The sequence below is a fragment of the Opisthorchis viverrini genome (genome assembly GCF_000715545.1).
Source record: "Opisthorchis viverrini unplaced genomic scaffold opera_v5_79, whole genome shotgun sequence".
Classification (NCBI taxonomy): domain Eukaryota; kingdom Metazoa; phylum Platyhelminthes; class Trematoda; order Opisthorchiida; family Opisthorchiidae; genus Opisthorchis; species Opisthorchis viverrini.
In genome coordinates, this window is record NW_008751737.1 from 138,657 (window position 1) to 158,181 (window position 19,525).

The window sequence follows — 19,525 nt, forward strand, 5'->3', positions numbered from 1 at the left end:
GGATGCAGGAAAACTAAACTGACATTTGACTCCGCATCCTGTCGGGGATAGGCAAATCAGGGTGAATGGTACTCAGAATATCGAAAAAGGGGCTGAAGTAACGATTATAGCCAAAGACCAAAATGTTGTCAAGGAAGCACTTCGAATATTGTCACACATTTGGGTCTGTTTCTACTGCAAAAATATCGACTAGAGTTGGATTTAATGGACCACGCCTATCGACACTGTCCACGTGCCGATAAGCAATTCATCCGAATTCAGTGTGGTTATTTTTGTGCACAACCGTATGGGATTATCAAGAAACGCATTGAAAACACCGAAGGAAGTGTCACTGACCTTTGTGTAGTCACTGTAGCCTGGATTTAGGCGGGCGAACATGAACCTGCTGGTAGTTTGTAATATTCCGGTATCGGGCATGTCCTTGTAAGACTACAGTCTGCACAACCCTTGGCTCCCTCAGCTTTCATCTAATCATATACAGGTTGCATTGCGATAACAGATAACTGTTGAGGAGAAAGACCATATGTTTAAGACTTTTTGACCAGCACATAAGACTGCATATCCCGTTTGACGAAGAGACATCTCACGACCACATCGAAGTCGGTTTGTATTGAAAATTAGTGAAAATGCCTTGTTAATACGCATCCTGAAATGTCTCTTATCGATCCAGCGTTACTGGTGCGCAGCACTTATGTGAAAAGCCTTTAAGAAATTTGGGATGCACGTGAATTAATCCAGGCTACGTTATTCTGTCTGTTGTTCTAGGACAGTGAAATTCTGTCTGAATGACCCGGACGCATGACTCTAAGCTGGCCAAGCATGTCGCACACCTCATGCAGCCTTAACAGTAAGATTATGTTCGGATCTCGAAAGCCTCGACCATAGGAATTAATCCATCCTTATTGGGAGTAACCTGGTGGATGTAAAAGGTCAAGGCACACCACAACCGACAGATTTAAGCTATTTCTCACAGACACGTGCCAGCCAACTGGGTGACACAGCTGGGTAATTTGAATTAGGCGTGGAGTTTGATTTTGACCGTCCGTCCGAATCTTCAGGCAACCTGACTACTGGTGCGTAGTCAGAAGGTTCTCTCTCGTTTTTTGCACTTATTTAAGTTCATTGATTATCTCTTGACTAACAAAATTATGCTGCGGCTTTTCGCAAATTCTAACTAGCGGTGCGGAACTTTCTTTCTATCGATGAAAAACTAAAATTTGTCATCACCGAACAATATCCTAACTGATGGTTTTCTCCAGTTGCATTTGTATTGCCACTTCAGTGTACTTTTTATTGCTTTTGTCTCTTCATCCTCAGGATCGATTGGTGAGTTTAGAACAGGAGCTAACTAGTTCTCGTGAACTGAAAGGCTCACCCGGTCCCCGTGAGCATTTGTTGCAGGGGCAAGTGGAGCGGCTGAGAGCGGATTATGCAGCATTAGAGGAGGAATTACGAGTAAGTTTTCAGTAGTATTTTGCTCGGCTTTTCCTCCCATTTCTTCCATCTTGAATCCAGCATTCAACTGGTTTCTTGAGATATCCGTTCATCTGTCATTGGTTCTTTGGTTGGATTAGGTGATTCGGAAAAGCCTTTAGAATGTTGATGGAAGGCTTATTACAGAAGGCGCATGAGCTGGCCGTATTATTACCTCATGTTTAACCCCTGCTGGCTGTGCTGATTCAAACACAGCGGTTCCTTTACCATAATTTCCTAACTTCAGATGGACCTTGTCTATCGTAATGTGCACCTAGTTATGGTCAAACTAAATACCGTTTTTTCTCGGACAGAGGGCATTCTCAGGAGCTCCGCGGTAAGCACCTCCGCAGAATTTTCTGTTTATCGAAAAGCCACCCCCATCTCTTTAGAAAGTTCACCAATTTGTTCCTTGAGGAGTGAGTTTATTCCCAAGGAATTTCCTTAGGATCATACATTAACCGATACAGGAGAACGTTACGTCTTTCGAAGATCACTTAAAGGTTTCGAACCGCACGATTAAAGGGGTTTCCAAACTGCCCGAATCCTCTCTCATCTGGTTAACCTAGCTAAAAGATGGTCTCAAAACAAGTGGAGGAATATTCTTGACACTAGGTGGATGTTGAGCAAGGGTAGTTTCTTCTGCGTCATTCATGATGCCTTAATTGCTGATCCTACCATGCACATGTTACTGTTTTTAATTGATAATATGTCGAATACTGACGGATCCAGGGTTCAAGTAAGTGAGCTTTCCAGTTAGCAATTTTGTAGCTATTTACAGGGTGCATTGTCAACAACTCTGGATGATTACTGGACGCCTATTTGGTGCTGTTCTACAACGTTCACTCAGATACGGTTGAAATTGAACAAAGATCCCGACGAGCTCGTTCTGGAAAACTAGAAGTAAACAAGTAAAATGCACCAACAACCTGAACACAAGCTACATAGCTCATGGGGTAATCAAGATATTCGTTTTCAAGCAGTGACCAAATTCCGGTGAAGCTTGAAAGAAATCAACATGAATTGCACTCTGCTGACCAACACAATGCATAGCCATTGTATAGTGTGCTGAAACTATTGGTATATAGTTTCATATTGTCCTGTTTCAAAACTTGGTACGCCAGTGTTATATGTAATACGACCCTTCGAAGAAAATTTAGTCTTGAGAGGCTAAAATGCTTTCATCCCCGCCGTAGCCTCTTCGGCTCTTTTTATCCACCTACGATTTTGAGTCACAAGTGATATGTCGATGCATCATTGTTCTGGTATTGGTAGAGCCGTACAGTTCCCGCTAGTGTCCCCAAGCTAACAACCGTGAGCAAGACTGTGGAATTTTTATCGCGGACTGAATGGTTAACCGCGAAGAATCTTATCGTCATCATCGATAAGACAACACCAGTATCGAAGAGCGATGCCCGATCAGCTGTTGTTTACTTGAACGTCCTTATCTGTCGCTGATTTGTTTCTCACCCATCTAGTCTACACGAGCCCGTCTACAGTCCGCTCTTGGTGCCGAAGCTCGGGCGTTGGAGAATGAGAAAGCCGCCACTGAGCGTCTCAATGCCAGCGCTGCTGAACGAGATGCTGCGATAGATCGAGCGCGTGCTGTGTGTGAAGTACATTATACATCCATGCGCCGTCGTCTGGAAGTTGATTGGGCTAATGAACGTGAGGCTGCGACGAAACGGGCGGAACAAGCGTTGTGTCAAGCACGGTAAGTGGTTGCCCTTAATTCATTTGGTCTGTTCAAATGCATTCCGTTTTTCAAGTCTTTACCTGTCTCGACACTGATATGCACAACTTCGAAGGGAGGAAGTCTGGGCACACGTTGTGGTTAAGTGATATGCCGCTTGGTTTTATCATGGCTTTTTCCGAACGGATTCATAAGTTTCACGTACTTTTGCGCAAGATGATAGTTTCGAATGCAAAACCGCGATCGCTTTTTTGAGCCATAAAAGCCATATTAAAAACGTTTGTGGAACCCATATCCTTCTTAATCTCGGTGCCATTCCTTACCATTTTGAGGTCGCACTAGAACTAATACCGTACGGGTTTTTCGACCAACATACAGAGTTCCCTAACTGTTCACTTCCTCCTTGGAACGGGAAACAGCAGCCTTCTCACTAATTCCACCGAGTCACAGTGGTTCGCCCTTCTGAACACTTTCAAGTAATTTCTAGGCGGCCAGTCACTTGGTATCTAACTCTAACTCTACCTATCGTGCTCAAGGTAGCGCAATTTTCAAGGCGTCATACTGACCAGAAGGCATTTCGACTGCTCCTGTCTGGACTCGCACAACCTGACAACACGACAGCCCCCCTGTTTTCCCGATTGTCATGACGGTTAGGCACCGAAAAGGATGTTTAAACTGAAAGACTAAATACAATTATTTATTTTGTTGTCTAGCTAACTCTTTGTGACTTCTTTCATGTTGATCGAAGAAAGCTCTGGTTAGGGGAAAGTGACTGTCATATAACTGGCGACGAAGAAACAATGGCCTCGTTTTCAGTGCTCATTAGCCTTGTTGGGCCAGGAAGGGTTGTGGATAAAGCCTGTGAGTGGACTTACCGTATCTCCTTTCTCGCTCAAATCCTTCGTAACATGTTGAAGCAATTCTTTCTCCGCACGTTTTTTGATCACTTGCGTTTCAACGTGCTGTGCGTACACGTTTGTCGGTAATTCATGTAGATGTGCCGTCCTTACCGGACTTTCGTTGAACTTGCGCTGATTCATGCAACAATAGGCCGGGAATATCCGTAACTTGACGCTTGTGTTCTTTTCATGTACGCATTTTGTACATGTAGTACCGCATTTTGTTGATAAATCTCAAGACTTCGTAATTCTTGGCTTGTGATTTCGTGTGTTACTCAATTGGCCTTCCCAGAATACGTCACGTATTCTACGCTTGATTTCTTCTTTCTTGCTCCCGGGAATTACGTTCTTGGATCAGTTGATTGTATTTTACTCCATCTCGTGCGTATTATCTTTCATTCCTTTATCTTCGGTTCAAACAGTCAGGAATGTGCTGAACTTGAAGTTGAGCTGCATCGTGTCACGAAACTCTATCAGGATGCGCAGCTGGCCACACAACAAGCTGTGGAGAATGCATTACTCGAGGTGAGCTGAGCCGCTGTTTCCCGTACTTTCGCTGTTGTTTTCTGCGTGTAACTACTATCTTTTCATCTCTCTTACGCAACACAGGCAATGCAAGAACGCGAAGCCGAGCGGATTCGATTCTGGCGCGAGGAACTGCCAAATCAGGTGCTTTTTCTGCACAATTTCGTTGCTTCGAACTTCCTACATTTATCTGCTCTTTACATACAGAATGTGATACGTGGTCTTCGTTTTGCGTGATGAGCTTAGTCTTTCAGCAACTTGCCCTGCCACTTTTAGTGCATCTGTTTTCAGGTTAAGGTCAATCTACTTTATAAATTCGATGAATCGAATTTATCGGTTTTTTAGTATACTACTGTATACTGCTGCTTGAGCGCTTTTCTAGTTCTATGTTATGGCTACCGATAATGTAACTCGTACATTTTTCTTGCCCTTAGCTGGCCGCTGCCCGTTCTCTCTGGGAACAAGAAATAAAAAATAACCGTCACTCTGTGGTCCAGTCGGAAAAACGGGGCTCTGCCGATCGCGCGTCAAAACGACCTATAACTCTCGGTGTGTCATTAATGAGCGACTATCAGTTCTAAACTTTCTGTGATATGTCGTTCTCGTTTTCTTTTTGCTAGTTGACATACATGTTGTGATGGGGGTTGCGGGCAATTAGGTACATATAATGAGCGGAAATGAGTATGATATTTGTTGGTATTCTGTCCATCTAAGACTTTTTAGCGGTTTAGTTCTCTAATGGCGGCTTGTAATATCTCCTCTCTTCCTCTTGGTCAGACTATTATCAATCAGCATCAATTAGTCTCCCTTCTGGGAGCCTGTTGTGTCCTCTCCTGTTTGTATTTGCTTTAACCTTGGGATCTCAGATTCCTGAATCAAACTAGTGTTGTTTCACTGGACGTCTGTTCTAAACTTCGCTATCTGTCAATTCCTTTCCCCCTTCGTCGCCGTATTCTGAGGAATTCCAAAACACCCCTATTTGTACTCGTTTGAAATTTCACCCGCGAGGGAGTTAGGATGAAGACACTCGGGCGCAAGCTTGCTATGTATTTCAATTCAATTTTTAACTTACTGCAATCAACCCTGCTCATCGGCAAGACAGCAATGAAAATGATAAAATGAGAACGGTAAAACGTTGATGCTGAAACAATAGTCATCTAATGTAAATATGAGAGCATCAGTGATTTCGCAATTTAGCTGCCACTGCGGTGGTCTCCAACAACTGATTAGTTGAACCCTTAGATTCTCATTCTGGCAATCGGCATGCAGTAAAACGGTTCAGACCTTTATTTTAGCCTTTCTACTGTACCACCACTGTCCACTTTCTTACGCCATAGTCCATGAAGCCCTTCGTGCAACCCATGACCGAGCGTGGATAACGTGCGTATTTCTATTTAACTATGTGGGGCCTCTACTATTTGTTTACTAAAGTAGGAGCGTTTCATAGTCGTACACAATGTACCATTGTCGGTGGCATTACTTCACGCCATCCCCACGATTCGTTAGTTTGAGTAAAGGTAGAACGCCGGACTCTCCCTCTTCTCGTGTTAACTTCGTCGACAGTGTTTGTACTGTAACGGAGCACAAAAGCTGGCCGTATACGTCCACTTGGTTTGAGGTTTTTGGCAGTCGATTATTTCTAATGTGACTTAAAATTCCGGGGACAAAGGTTAGCCTTGCACTGGTTTGCCTACAACAGGAACCACCAGCAGGTCCTCTGATGCCTCTATACTGTGTATTACTCTATTTCGTCTAGTTTAGGCCATGGTAGTCGTACAATATGCAATGAACACAGCTGATATAGGTAACTGAGTTTTTATTTTATAATTCATGTATATATCTGGCCAAAAGTACTCTTTTCCTAAATTTCCCTAACCGGTGGGCTGTAGACCAGAAAGGTGACCCACTTACAAAAGAAAACCTTTAAAATGCTCGCAAATGTATGCAACATGCTTTAAGGTTATGACGTTCATTCAGTGCTCTTCATGTGTTTCATCATTTTTCTTGATACTCCAGATGTTCTGTATCTTGTCCTACCCTCGTAGCAGTTGATTCTATCCGACTCTCTTGCACAGCTTCTGCCGCATCCCAAACTCGCCCGATTCCTTCAAACTGCACCGGCTCTCAGACAAATACCCGCATTCTTCAAGTCAATTCAGCCGACGTCCAGACCGTAAGTTCTGTGTATTTCGTGCCCATGCGTCTGAATTGTCCAGCAATTGTTTTTCGCCATATCATCACTAGCTTGATTTTTATTGTTTGTTCCTCTAACCATACTTTATCTGGCTAGTTTCAGCTTGGTTCCAGCTACCAAGTCATGAATTTAGATGTACGGTATGTATACTAGTTTGGGGGGACTTTTTCTCACGCTTCTCCAAAACGTTTCATGACCTAAGTAGAGGAAGTAGATACAGCGTGAGCATCGCGCCGTAGTCACTCTTTACCGGTGAAAGGAAGAACGCCCTGGCTGCGGAGTTATTTATTAGAAAATGCCAACTGACCGGGCAGTTACAGACTATTGGACAGCGAATCAGAACTCTCATTTGCATCTTGTTTACAAAAACTGAATATCCATCTTCTCCTTGAATGCGTCTTCCTGAACTTTCTTGAATATTCATTGACTGTTGCTTGAATCCAAGCAAGTGCTACAAAGCGACTTCAAAAATTCCGCAACAGGTCACCCTTTTCAAGAGACGCAAAGCGCATTTACAAGAAGAGAACATACTACTCGCACGCATCCCCCATCAGTAGTATCACCGTCACACCGGTACCCAGTCATAAAGAAGTTATATCCTGAATTACCACCGACAGTTTTTTATTGGTTCCTTCTGAGGGAATACAGTATAAACTACCATCAACTACCATCTGGCGAATTAGTTCTTTGGTAGCCCGCCGTGATTCCGATGCAGTGACTGAGGAAACATCGATTATGTAAATCCGCTGGACAAATTGGCTGTTCGGAGTCTTCATCGGCTTTATGAGAAGTATTTTTTGAAGAATTGCGCTTGTTCCAGCTCGGCGCCGTTTATTTCCTGGTCCTAGGATGATCAAATGCATACTATAGTCTTGCTCGCGTTCCTCATTTACATCAATGTGTTGTCCTACCAGAGTGACACGGGGATGAAGTTTCTGGTTTGCATTTGTCTGCCACATTCAAGAGCCCAAGTAGAAGGCAGTAACGGCAACCGCCATTTAGTGAGGTGTGTCACGAACGCACATGTGTCGTGTGTACATTCGTGCGAAGATGTAACGTTAGTAATTTACGACCAGATAAATTAAATGAAGATAATCGTTCACCTGTAACACCATTTTGGTACCTAGCTGTCGTGCCATCCAAAGGAAGCACGAGGGTAGTTGGCCCGAGCCTAGACAGGGGAAGTTGAGGGGCAGACGTCGGGTTCGAACCACGGACCTTTCGGTCAGTAAATTCGCGCTCTAACCACCAAGCCACCTCACCCAGAAGGTTGAACAAAATGTTCGGGTTTTAGAAATATGTAGGAATCACATATAGATCACCAGAAACAGTGATCTCGACTGGTTATTCCAATCCTTTTCGTGTTTCATGTACCTGAAATTAGCTAGTAGTTGAAAACTAATGGTTTTTAGTGGGACGGACATTCGGGCGCTACGTGAGCGCCACAAAATCAGAGACTCATCGTTTCGCTTCGTTAAGGTGTTCCTGTCATCGATCAAAATACGAAACTTAGAAGGCGATACATGTATACACGTAAATGTAAGCATGTCGGCACCATACGGTCATCCTTCCTTTGATGGAGACGTAGTATACCGTTGGGAATTTCATTTGACTGCTAAAAATGTCCCGTTCGGATAGTTTTAATTTTTCTTGAAGACATGAAGTCTTGAATAACGGATAGGATTAAGGGTCTATAGGCCGGCGAAAAAGTGCCTCCTTACGGAGTAGTACGTTTGACACTCCATGCTGAGTCATTATTCCACTGGGGACGAGATGGACCAAGTGGTAAGAGCGCGAATTTACTGAGCTCATAGTCTGTGGTTCGAACCCGACCTCCGCCTATCGACTTCCCCTGTCTAGGCTTGGGCAACCTGGCAGCATCCCAGCCCTCGTGCTTCCTTCAGGTAGCATGGCAGTTAGGCGCCGGTAGGGTGCTACAGCTGAACACACTCTATTCCACTGACGGTCAGCAGGCCATCGTAGTTTATTAATACCTTCTCGGCTGCTCCGAAGAATTTCGCGCGCATTTCGGGCAACCCAAGCTGGCGATACCACATAGCAGTCTTCACCATTCACAATGCACACCTGTCTTGCCAATCGGCTACCTGACTCTGAATAGGAAATCAGTGATTCATGACATTTTCAATTGACTTTTCTATCTTTTCTTCCTCAGGAAATTGCTCCAATCCTTTCTGTTTGTGGCCTCGGTACGGGAAATGCGTCGTGCCAACCAATCAAACAATCGGGACAAACGGATTTGCGAGTGTTACCCAAAGTATATGGCGAACACTGCGTACAATGTTTAAGCATTCAACTCCTCGAATCTGAATTCCTCAGCGTTCAGGTTTTGGATGATCAGCTCCGTCGGTTCTTGAGAGACCGGTTGAAGCTTTATCGTCGTCGGGCTTGGAACTCTGTTGGAATGGCCCTGTGTGAGGCGGTTCACAGACACAATGTGCGTCCTTAGGATGTTTTCATTGGCGTCCTCGGTTTTGTGTGCTTTTGCTCTTGGCCTTAACGAGTAGTTTATTGAGACCTTGACCAACTAAACTGTCACATTCCTCCAGACCTGCTTTTTCCAGCTATATTTGTTGCTCTGAAATGTGGTTTTATACAGGAATTTCAACGATCATCGATATCCGTGCGTTTACATGTTTTGCCCGACGATAGTTGCCTGGCTAACATATCCTAATCTGGATAAACTGAGGCGGCATGTACTTATCGAATACAGCTTTCCAAGGGAGGCCCTCTCTTGGAGAGTTATTCACAGCCTGTCCTTCATGGTATTCTTAATGTGGGATTTACAGGGTTCTGGGGCTTCAGTGATCATTCCTTGGCTTTTCGAGCTAGGCACCGAATGGAAAACACAGTCGCGTTGGCTACCGCCTTGTTCCCTAGCTGGAAGTGCTGGTCCGAGTCACATCAGTTGTTTGTGCCACCATCATCAGTGCACATTTTTCCGGTTCTCATCCCATCAACCATACAGACTTATTCGATATCAACTAAGTGGATGGACCATTGCCTTCAGTGCGCCGCCGTTCCTATCCATGTCTTTAGTGGACATGGACATCCTTGTGGCTGAAATTGGCACATCACTAGCAGACGGCTTGTAGTAAGTGGACCATATTAAACTAAAAGTACATTCCTGTGAACATTCTGAGTTTGTCTTCTCATATGCGTCTTTTTAACACGGCTTGACGAGTTTTACAGCTTTTCCACAGGTAGGGATGTGGTAGCTCTAAAGTTTTTACAGCGACTGTACAGTGATTGGTTGTAAACTAAATACATGTTGTCCACCACCACCACTTGTTTATGTTCGCCTGTTCTAGTTGGAAGCACTGTTGCAGACTGTAGTGCCCGAAGTAGAAAAGTCAGAACTGGCAACTGGCGGGAATGCTCCTGAACCTGATGCCAATTGTACGGATAAACTAGTGTCATCCACAGAATTCGGTGACTCAGACAGTGAACAAACAACCGATCTGGTTGTTGATGGCCAAATGACTCGCCCCGAGGTTCTCAGACGCGTGGAACAGCTGGTTTTAGCTTTAATTTCATTGCAAGAAGACCTCAACACGACCAAGAACAATTTGCAACAAGCACATTTAAAACTGGAAGAGGTGCGTGACGGTAACCCATTGGCTTCCGAACTTTACCATTCCGCTCTGCGGAAGATTAAAGGTAGGTGAAGGTTGTACATGAAGTACTTTTTGTCTATATCGTCTTNTACTTCCGTATGTCCTCTGCGCCTGGGAGCCACGTCTCTGATCTATAAAGCGGTATGGATCGCACTATCGTAGTGTAAACTCTTCCCTTGATAGACAAACTGACGTCACGTCGGCGCTATAAGTGTTGGAGATTGGTAAAAGCTGTCCTGGCCTTTCTGGTTCGAGAAACAATCTCATCTCCAGCCGGTCCACTGGAACTTATACAACTTCCTAGGTAAACAAATTTATCTACCACATGGATTCGCTCACCTGCAAGTATGAGGTGTGGTTTTGATCTCACTCACTCTGGTAGCAACACTTTACACTTTGCAGGTGTGAAGCGCATGCCAAAGCGTGCGGCAGAGTTATTTAGGTTATTTAGAATTGTTTGCATTTGGCAGGGATCTGAACCAAGGAGAGCAATATCGTCTGCATACTCAATGTCTGTGAGTGAACGTCTCAGGAGCATTTCAACTCACGAGGTTTCAGAGGCGGGCAGAGAAATTTCAAACAGCATATCAATAACAAGGTTGAACATGAAACGGGAATGACGACAACCTTGCCTTACACCACTGGACTCAGGCGAGATCTTCCCGTATACTCGTACGCGCCCACAGGAGTTCGCATACAGTACCCTCATAAGGGAGAGCAATTTGGAAGCGACACCTTTGATCGCCAGACACTGCCAAATTTGCCGACGATCGACAGAATCAAAAGTAGCTTTCAAATCCACAGGAACGACCAACGTGGGATGTCTGAAGAAGAATTCGTCTTAAGGTAAAGATATGGTCGATGTGTCATCATCCAGGGTGAAACACAGCTTGATTCTCACGAGTCTGTCTATCCCGATAATCTATCAACCTGTGCGAAATAATGCCACAGAGCACTTTAGATGCGATGGATACAAGGCTGATAGCACAATGGTTTCCACATGACGTTCTTGCTCCCTTTTTGAAACCTGGGATGACTGTCCAAGAGTTCCATTCGGCCGGCAGTGTTTTCTTCCCAAATCTTCTGCAGTATGGTTGTCGGACTGTTCACCAAGACCTCACAACCTTTGAAGAGCGCTGGATGTAGACCATCCGGACCAGGTGCCTTGTCGCGCTTCTGGATTGGAACCTCACGCTGGATTTCGGTTGCTGATGGTGGTTTGGTGTAAATATTCCATTCGGGCCCGCTTGGTTCTTCTTGCGGTTATGTTGAAGGAAACCTCGTGAACTGCTCTTGGAAGTGCTTAGCTCACCGCTCAAGACGGTGATTGAGGGAGTGAATTGCTGTTCCGTCTTTTTCGCATATTGTCTCACTGATACCTGCCTTTTGACCCGTTGATCGGATCAGTTGAAACAGGGCGCGAGCGTTGCCTGCAGCGAAAGGCTTCTATATCTGGGCCTTGGAAATCCGCCAGCGTTCTCTGTCATTCTTCAAGCTCCCGATTATCCTGTGTTTGAGGGATCTGCGTGCGCCATCATAGTCGCTAGTTGCTGGTGTAGCCTTTCTGGCAGCAATAAGATCTGCTGATCTCGAAGGTATCCAGTGTTTATTGAGTCGAGTCAGATGGGTTAGACAAACAGTCCTGAAAGTTGACAGTATTGCTTCTTTTACTCGCCGCTAGTCATCCTCCAAGCAATCTTCGTCGTCTACATGACTGTACGTTTCTCGTAGCTTTCTAGTCAGATCAGCTCGATACTCTTCGGCCACTGAACCTTGTCGAAGTTGATGAACGGAGCTGCTCCCTTTCGGCACCCGTAGTGCTGGCGGAGAGTGAAGTGCTAAGTGGGCCAGCACAATGGCGTGATCAGAGTCAAGTTGCGTAGTCCTGGATGGTTGTGAAGCATTTACGGGTAGCCTATCTGCCTGGAAATCTTCATTTTGTCAAACAAAATTAGTGCATTTTTATTAGTATACGATAAATCGTCTTGGATACTGTCCCAAATCGTCCATTGAATTCCGTATTCTAATCTGCTGATTATGTTTAATTCTGCTACTGATTGGTGTCTTAGAAGTTCGTCTCTTGTTTTCGTTTGCAGTGTCCCGATTCATTATCTTCATCATTATCGCAGACAGAAACAGTCGCGTTAACATTGATGATTCACTTCCGTGCAACCATGTAGTTCATCTAACTATATTTAAGGTCTTAGGGTGAAAAGAAAAGAAAAGAGTGGATGGTGGATTTGACCTGATGCTGGCCTACCGCAAGCCTTCTGAGGTGCCTACACTTCCATGAGTTCAGTTAAGTAACCTGGAGGCGAACTGACAGCATGAACACCACTGACATCGAGGAGCCACCATTTCCTGCAATGACTCCAGCCAAGCGGTGGTGAGGTCACGAGGACCCTATCCTTAAAAGCGTACCACACCAAAAACACCCATACGCTTTGTAATCTCTGTAACATCATTTCTCTGAAGTCACAGTTTGCCCACCTCGTAGTTTGAGCCATTCTGAAAGAGGAACAGAGAACATCATTCGCCTCAGTAGACGGTGTTTCGGCGTGAGTGGCACATGGCCGAGCCACAGCTGATTTTACTAGATGTTTTCCATTAAAGTAGCTGCTGCGCAACCAAACACTTCTTTTCCACTCCATTGACGAGCGCGGATTCACTGACTGGAAGGTCCATGGTTCCAACCCGAACTCTACCTCTAGACTTTCCTTGTCTAGGCTTTAGCCCTCGTGCTTCCTTCGGGTGGTATGTCAGCTAGACGCCGGAAGGGTGTTACAGTTGAACGGTACTTGTTTTTATAGGTGGTCAAAAATCCGAAGCGCCTCGCGTCATCTGTCCGCAGGCGCCATGTTTCGCAACCGTATAACAACGCAGCGCTTTGCTGTAGCCTGGTACACGTGACCCTTGAGACCAAGCGATATGCCCTTTTTGACGCCATAAGTGATGCAAATTAGCGGACTTGATTCAGGCGTTTGAGCTTCATGTATTGACTTCATTAGACACACTTCTGTCAGAGCTAACGCAACTACCGAGGTGTGTGAAATTCTTCATAACATCCAGTGATTCTCCTTGAATTGTATGGGGTATTATCAGAGAGTTTCACCAATAACCTCAGCTAACTTTCAACCGAAATGAATTGGTCGAACTTAGATGTGTTGGAACGGGACTAACTCACTCGACATCTCTCGACTGGTTATCGGTAGCCCAACCAAGATCGTGTCCAAATTAACTTATGAACTCTTAGCCGGTCGTTTTGACGATCACTTATTTTTGGATCTTTTTTGTGCTCCTAAACATTGTTTCGTAGCGGCCTATTCCGCAACCGCGCAAGCCCGATAGGACGTTGCTTAAAACGCGCTTGACAAGCTATGTTTTCTGTTATCGCCGCTATCTTATATCCTTGCTCAAAGATGGCGTTCAATGCATGTTTTTAGGAACGTGTATGAGCTAGCCTTGTTCTAACCCTGTCTTTGACGTAATGGATGAGGTTTGGTGGCTCAGTGAGGCAATTTTCGGATACGGTGGATGGGACCCTTTATCATTCATTATCTTTGTAAATAGCCGAATAGCATCAGTATTTGTTATTTTCCCAGTAACTCTTGTGTAGTTTATTTAATTGCGCATTTCCCATAACCTATGTAACGGGTTTCTTACAGAGGAGGTTCTCAACTATGTGCATACTTGCCAAACACGCGCAGCACAAACCCTCCACTCTGAGTTAGGTCGTGTCCATCGTCGCGCTTGCCGCCAGTTCACCAACCATCTTCGGCAAGCCCTATACGAAGCCGGTGCACCTGTGGGTAACACATCGCATCCACGTGTGGTCTTTCCAGTTCGACGGAATGCCAGTCCTACACGTTCAAATCCACACTCTATGGAAGCTTCTGTTGGATCCGTGCCGGCGACTGTTTTGCGAACACCTAACTCGGAAAATGTCGAGGCTCGTCAGGATTCCTCTGCCTTACTTCCACCAAACGACAGTTCAAGCGAGCCCACAAACAAACTACTCACATCCACAAAGTAACCTGCTTTGATTTTTCGGTTTACACTTGCATCGTTAAAGGATGTGCAACCAACGTTTTTTTTTTGCAAATCAGCAGACCTGATTAATCAGTCACATTGGACCAACCCTTATCGATGCATCAGTCGGTTTTTCATCGATTTCCGAAAATATCATCAATGAGGAACACAATCAACATATTGCTAGACTGATGCTAACTTAAGGGTGGTCGTTTTGTGCTTTTTCATGTTGGTTTCCAATGACACCAACCGAATCCGTTGGATTGTTACGTCTCACACAAACAATAGATATAAATCGGCCGAATCGCTGGTGAATGAACGGTCCGGTGCTGTTCAGAAGGCACCTGCTTTGGGCTGCCGCATCAGGAGTGAGACAGTAATGCCCTACTCCCTGCGCCCTCGAGCCAGGCCGCCCCCTACAGCCAAGTAGATCAGGCTATTAATTCATTAGATCCGGTTGGCGTCCCTCAAGAAAAGCCCAACAACCGCTGTCTCGTGGCCCAGACTTTTGAGTCAGAGGCTAAGGACAGGGTCCCCGAACATCGTCCCACTTGTGGGTCAGGCTTTTGAGTCAAAGGCTCAAGGTGCGGTACCTCAACTGAACCCCTTTCTTCGGCCTGGGCACCAGGGAACTACCACTTGCCATAGCAGCTCTTCGCTCACCGGCCCTCCCCCTCATTCCCTCCCAACCCATCGTATAGTGCAGTGCAGTCAACTCATCTGCCAACCCCTGAGCCACTATCCCGTGTCTCAACTAGCACTCAGAAAAATGAACAAAAATAATCACATACTGACCTCAAAAGATCTGATCCGCGTTGCAGCGTTCAATGTCCGTACTCTATGTCAGTGGTTAATTACACTGACGGAGTCAGTGGCGCTGGTGAATCAAAACTATCGCCTTCAATGCGTAGCTACCCTATTTCTGAACAAACTGAGCATGCCTTCGCCTCCAAGGCTGGGTTGTTTATTCCAGTTTCCCGTTTTCCGGTGATCGAAACTGTAGCAGCTTGAACCAACGTGCCAATGACACACGGTTTATAGCTGATAAACTGATTGATTGATTGGTTGAAACTGTCCATCCGATTAGCCCATAAACGTTGTGCACTTGGATATGGAGTATTGTCACATTTGTCTATCTAATCAGTGCGCATTGCCCGATTAGCGGTGGTTGAGTGAAGTCTTTCTAAGTGCATAATGAACACTCAAGTATAATTCAGCCGTCATATCACGAACAAGTCATTTGATTCGATTAATTATCGAACTCTGAAAAACTCCTATCACGAAGCTTCCATTATCCTTGCATTGTAACAATGCTTGATACATGTACCTTTGTTGTTCTATCCAACCAGCCATCTGCGTCAACAGCATGCACCATTAGGTAAACAGGGATAATATGAGGTTTTTCAGCAAGTGAGCTCATACAAGTAGGTCGGAATGGACTTATTCCTCAGAGATTAGGCTAAGTTTTAGAAACCAATCCACCTACTGAATCAATGCTTCATGCACCGGAAGCACTCCTCTGAGTTTGCTTATCACTCTGTGGTCTGTTGACAGTACTCACTCCAATGTTATTCGTGATGATGGTCTTGCCTGTTAGTCCGGAGGTCTTTTTTCAACCGTCTATAGAACTCAATTTGAATCACATCGACATCCGTTTTCTTTAGTTCCTTGTAGCTACCTCCGCAATATTTATGTTTGTTGTCCTCGTTACAGTTTGTCCACGGACCTAGAATCCCTACTGCACGTAATCGATGATGTGTGTGCCTCAACCGAATCCCGCTTCCAGACCAATTTATCCACTGGCACTGCACTTTTCGACGATTCAGTTGAAGTGTCTTCAAGAGCGTTCAAAGGCGAATCTACTGGAGTGTGGCTCGGCTCTCGGAATACTGCAGTGGTTCCTCCGGTCTCAGGTGACTTCAAATTCGAAACACGGCCATCCACGTCCGAGCTGGCAGATGTGAAAGATGGTGCTCCTTCGGTTGATTCTTCGTCACTGGTCAATTCTCATCCTCATGTCCCATCGAATGCAGCCTCGACTTGTTTGCATTCGGCTGCAGAGGAGGAGGTAAGACAACTGGAACAGCCGAGTTGTTGAATTCTCAATCAAACGCTTATTCAAGGATGAAACACAGCATTACAACGTTTCAGAATCCTTATTTTTTAGTCAATCCACTACATTGTTAAAACCTGTTTTGAGGTCCGTAAGACTTCTGGATTCTTCTGTTTGCGCTGTGGGGTATCCTCATTGACCAGTAGCTATGCCACGGAAGTTTGAAGTTGGCCTGACCTTTCTTGAGATATTTCTCATGGCATTCTGATGAAACTAATCTACCGAAGAGGTCTGAATGGACTGCATGTTCGTAGAAAAAACACAGCTACTGCCTACCACCACTGCATTCTTGAAATGATGCTTTGGAGTTTGTGTGGGGTCATTGTACAAGTGGATTTTTTGCCCACTTTAATGTGTTGTAGTATTTTTTTCGTGCTTTTTCTTTTTTTTTTCTTTGAGAAATCATAGTACACAGCAATGTACAATAGGGACATACGTTTTCCGAATCCGGCTTCTCAGTCCCCTTTTCTTGCATCCGCATGGCGCTCAAATAAAATTAGATCCCGGTTTATCGAATTCGTAGAATTCCCTTCATAGATTGAAGGGAACTGATATGACCAGCAGGTGAGAACCACAAAGATGATTGAGCGAGCGGTCCGTACATTTGAAAGACAAGTAAATGATGACTACGTATGCTCGACTAAACGAGAAATCATGAAGAGTAGCCTTGGAACTAGGGATCTAAAAAAGGCGATTTTGGTATTTAGCTGGAGGACCCAATGACCGTCGGCTAGGGTTCCCGTATAGCAGAACGCAGTTCGTACAGTCAACACGTGGATCAATGGACTCGGTACTGCAGGTGGATACATTCTGCTGTGCACCTTTTTGATTTAGTAGCTGGTTGTCATATGATCTGAACTGAAACAGTGCAGTTAGGTTTCACAACGACAAAAGGCCCACTGACCCTCTTCCAAGTGGTTGAGCGGAACACATGCATGGCTCTATTTGGTAAGCTCCAAAGCTCAGTCTCCATGAGTTTACTCCGCCGGGAATGACGTGGTCGCTGTTGACCCTCAGTCACAGGCTTAACTAACTTATGCGGTCCGACATAAGTTCAAGACTCTACTAATACGCATGGATATCATTGGTTGACTACCCGCGTGCACCTCTGTCGTAAATGTGGGAGCTGTGCGTACTGTTGTTCCGATGCAGTTTGAGTTTATCAGGCTAGAGATAGCTTCCGTTCTTTTTACTGGCGACTCATCAATCTTACTAATCAGCATTACAGTCCTGTGTATCAAGTCCGTCAAAATTTCTGAGTACCATCACAGCAGCCCTGCACGAAGAGCTAATCGATGTACCAGAGCAACTTTTTTCGTTAGTTTGGTAGTGTGGTGCCTTAGCTCGAAGTGACAAATGTTCCTTAGTTAGGTGGAGGTCTTGTCTTTTCGCTCGCTTGGTTGGACCCCATTTGTCTGATTGTTGTCATTCACTGACTGTCCTCTCGTGTGCGTGTAGTATGAACAAGACGCCCGGATCCTTCACCAAGCGTGTCCTTTCGGTTACAATATGTGTACTCAGATTTATCAAACCCCCTTCTACGCCACATCAACTACCCCGTCTTGCTGAAACTTTGTTGCCTAGTTCAAATTCTTCCCAACCCTCACTGATACCCCTAATCCGTCCCCACACTGTTTCATTGTAGCCTCTATCTGATTGTGCATCTTGTTCGACTGTGTCGCCCGTAAGCGTCACGCTTGTAAATCCGAAAAAGCGTATAGTTCGGTCACCTGTTCGTCTGGCACCTACGTCCTGTACATCTCCACCGAGCAGGTGGTCGTCTATCCAGTCTAGTCGGATTAAGTCATCCGTTCCCACGTTGGAGTCTCCAATTCCCCTACCACGGCACTTAAATACAAACTTACCTGAAGAGCCGGCGAATCCACAGTCCCTGACTATCACCTCCACCCATGCTGCAAACAAACGGGTGTCGAAATCTCAAGGTTCTCCCCCATCATCTTTGTCTACCCGCACTCGGCGTGTTTTGCGTCTCAGCCCATCCCCGACTGGTTTACCTTTACCATCTACTAAACGAGGTGACCGGTGATCACCAGAATAGTTTTGGTTATTGTTTTCCATTCTAACACCTCGTCTCCTGTGCTCATTTTCTTTTTTTGTTTGAAACTCTTCGCTTCTTTTCACTTATTTTTGCTACCCGTTCATCAAGCATGCAATAAAGAATGTGCCATCTGGTTCGTTGCGTTTTTCGTTTCACGCTCAACAAGCTGGCTGCTGGTTTAATGGGTTTGTTGTGTTTCATGTCTAACCCAGTGTATTTCCCCATATTCTGTTTGTCTTTCTCATATCCTTTAGGCTCAGCATGTTGTGGCAGTTCGCAAGCTGAGTGCAATCGCTCCTGAACTTCCTGACTCCCACACTGTGACATACCTCACAGACCCCCAGACCGTGGACGAGACCTCGAAACCTGTTCCCCGTTTACCGCGGACACGTGTGAGTCAACAGCCACGCTGCTGTGGTGATCAGTTTTCAAACGGCAACTCCTATCCGACCGCTTCATGCAACCTTGCTTCGGAATCGATCACATGTGATACACTGCTGTCGAGCTGTCCGAAGCGAGTTCATAAGCAACTGTTCAATCTGTTCGAGCACATCACCTCACCCACGGATAGATAGTGCTCCGATTTTATTGTTCAGTCAAGGATTCTCTGTATCCAGAATACTTGTGATATCCCGGCTGCTGCCTACCAACGTACACTCCAACTTTCATTCTTTGTGCGCTTGCTCGAATTTCCATATTTCACTCGTCATTGATGTTTTTCACAGCGTGGTTTTCTTTAACTTGTGCTTATGGGGATCCTGCATAGCTCCAAATTGGATACTGCCTCACGGTCAACATGCGATCGGTTTCCGCTTGTCGTCCTGCGAACGGGCAACCGTGCCACAAGAAACGACTCCGCAAAATGCTAATCCTGTTTATCGTTAGGAGATGGTCACTGACGTCTG

At 45.3% G+C, this 19,525-nt stretch overlaps 2 protein-coding genes across 2 annotated transcripts in view; one reads left to right on the forward strand and one right to left on the reverse strand.

The window, feature by feature from the left end:
• Window positions 1-19,195, forward strand: part of T265_04726 (hypothetical protein) — a gene marked incomplete at both ends in the record, with an annotated part of 85,019 nt that extends 65,824 nt beyond the window's left edge. The window contains 7 exons of the mRNA XM_009169539.1: window positions 1,318-1,455; window positions 2,952-3,187; window positions 4,488-4,590; window positions 10,114-10,462; window positions 14,085-14,448; window positions 16,162-16,516; window positions 18,875-19,195. Of these exons, the coding sequence (XP_009167803.1) occupies window positions 1,318-1,455; window positions 2,952-3,187; window positions 4,488-4,590; window positions 10,114-10,462; window positions 14,085-14,448; window positions 16,162-16,516; window positions 18,875-19,195 (1,866 nt within the window). The remainder of the gene's footprint in view (window positions 1-1,317; window positions 1,456-2,951; window positions 3,188-4,487; window positions 4,591-10,113; window positions 10,463-14,084; window positions 14,449-16,161; window positions 16,517-18,874) is intronic.
• T265_04725 (hypothetical protein) lies at window positions 7,366-7,743 on the reverse strand (the record flags this gene model as incomplete). The annotated part of the gene is made up of 1 exon (XM_009169538.1): window positions 7,366-7,743. The coding sequence occupies one exon, from the start codon at window positions 7,741-7,743 to the stop codon at window positions 7,366-7,368; it is 378 nt and encodes a 125-aa protein (XP_009167802.1).
• Window positions 19,196-19,525: the final 330 nt, after the last annotated feature.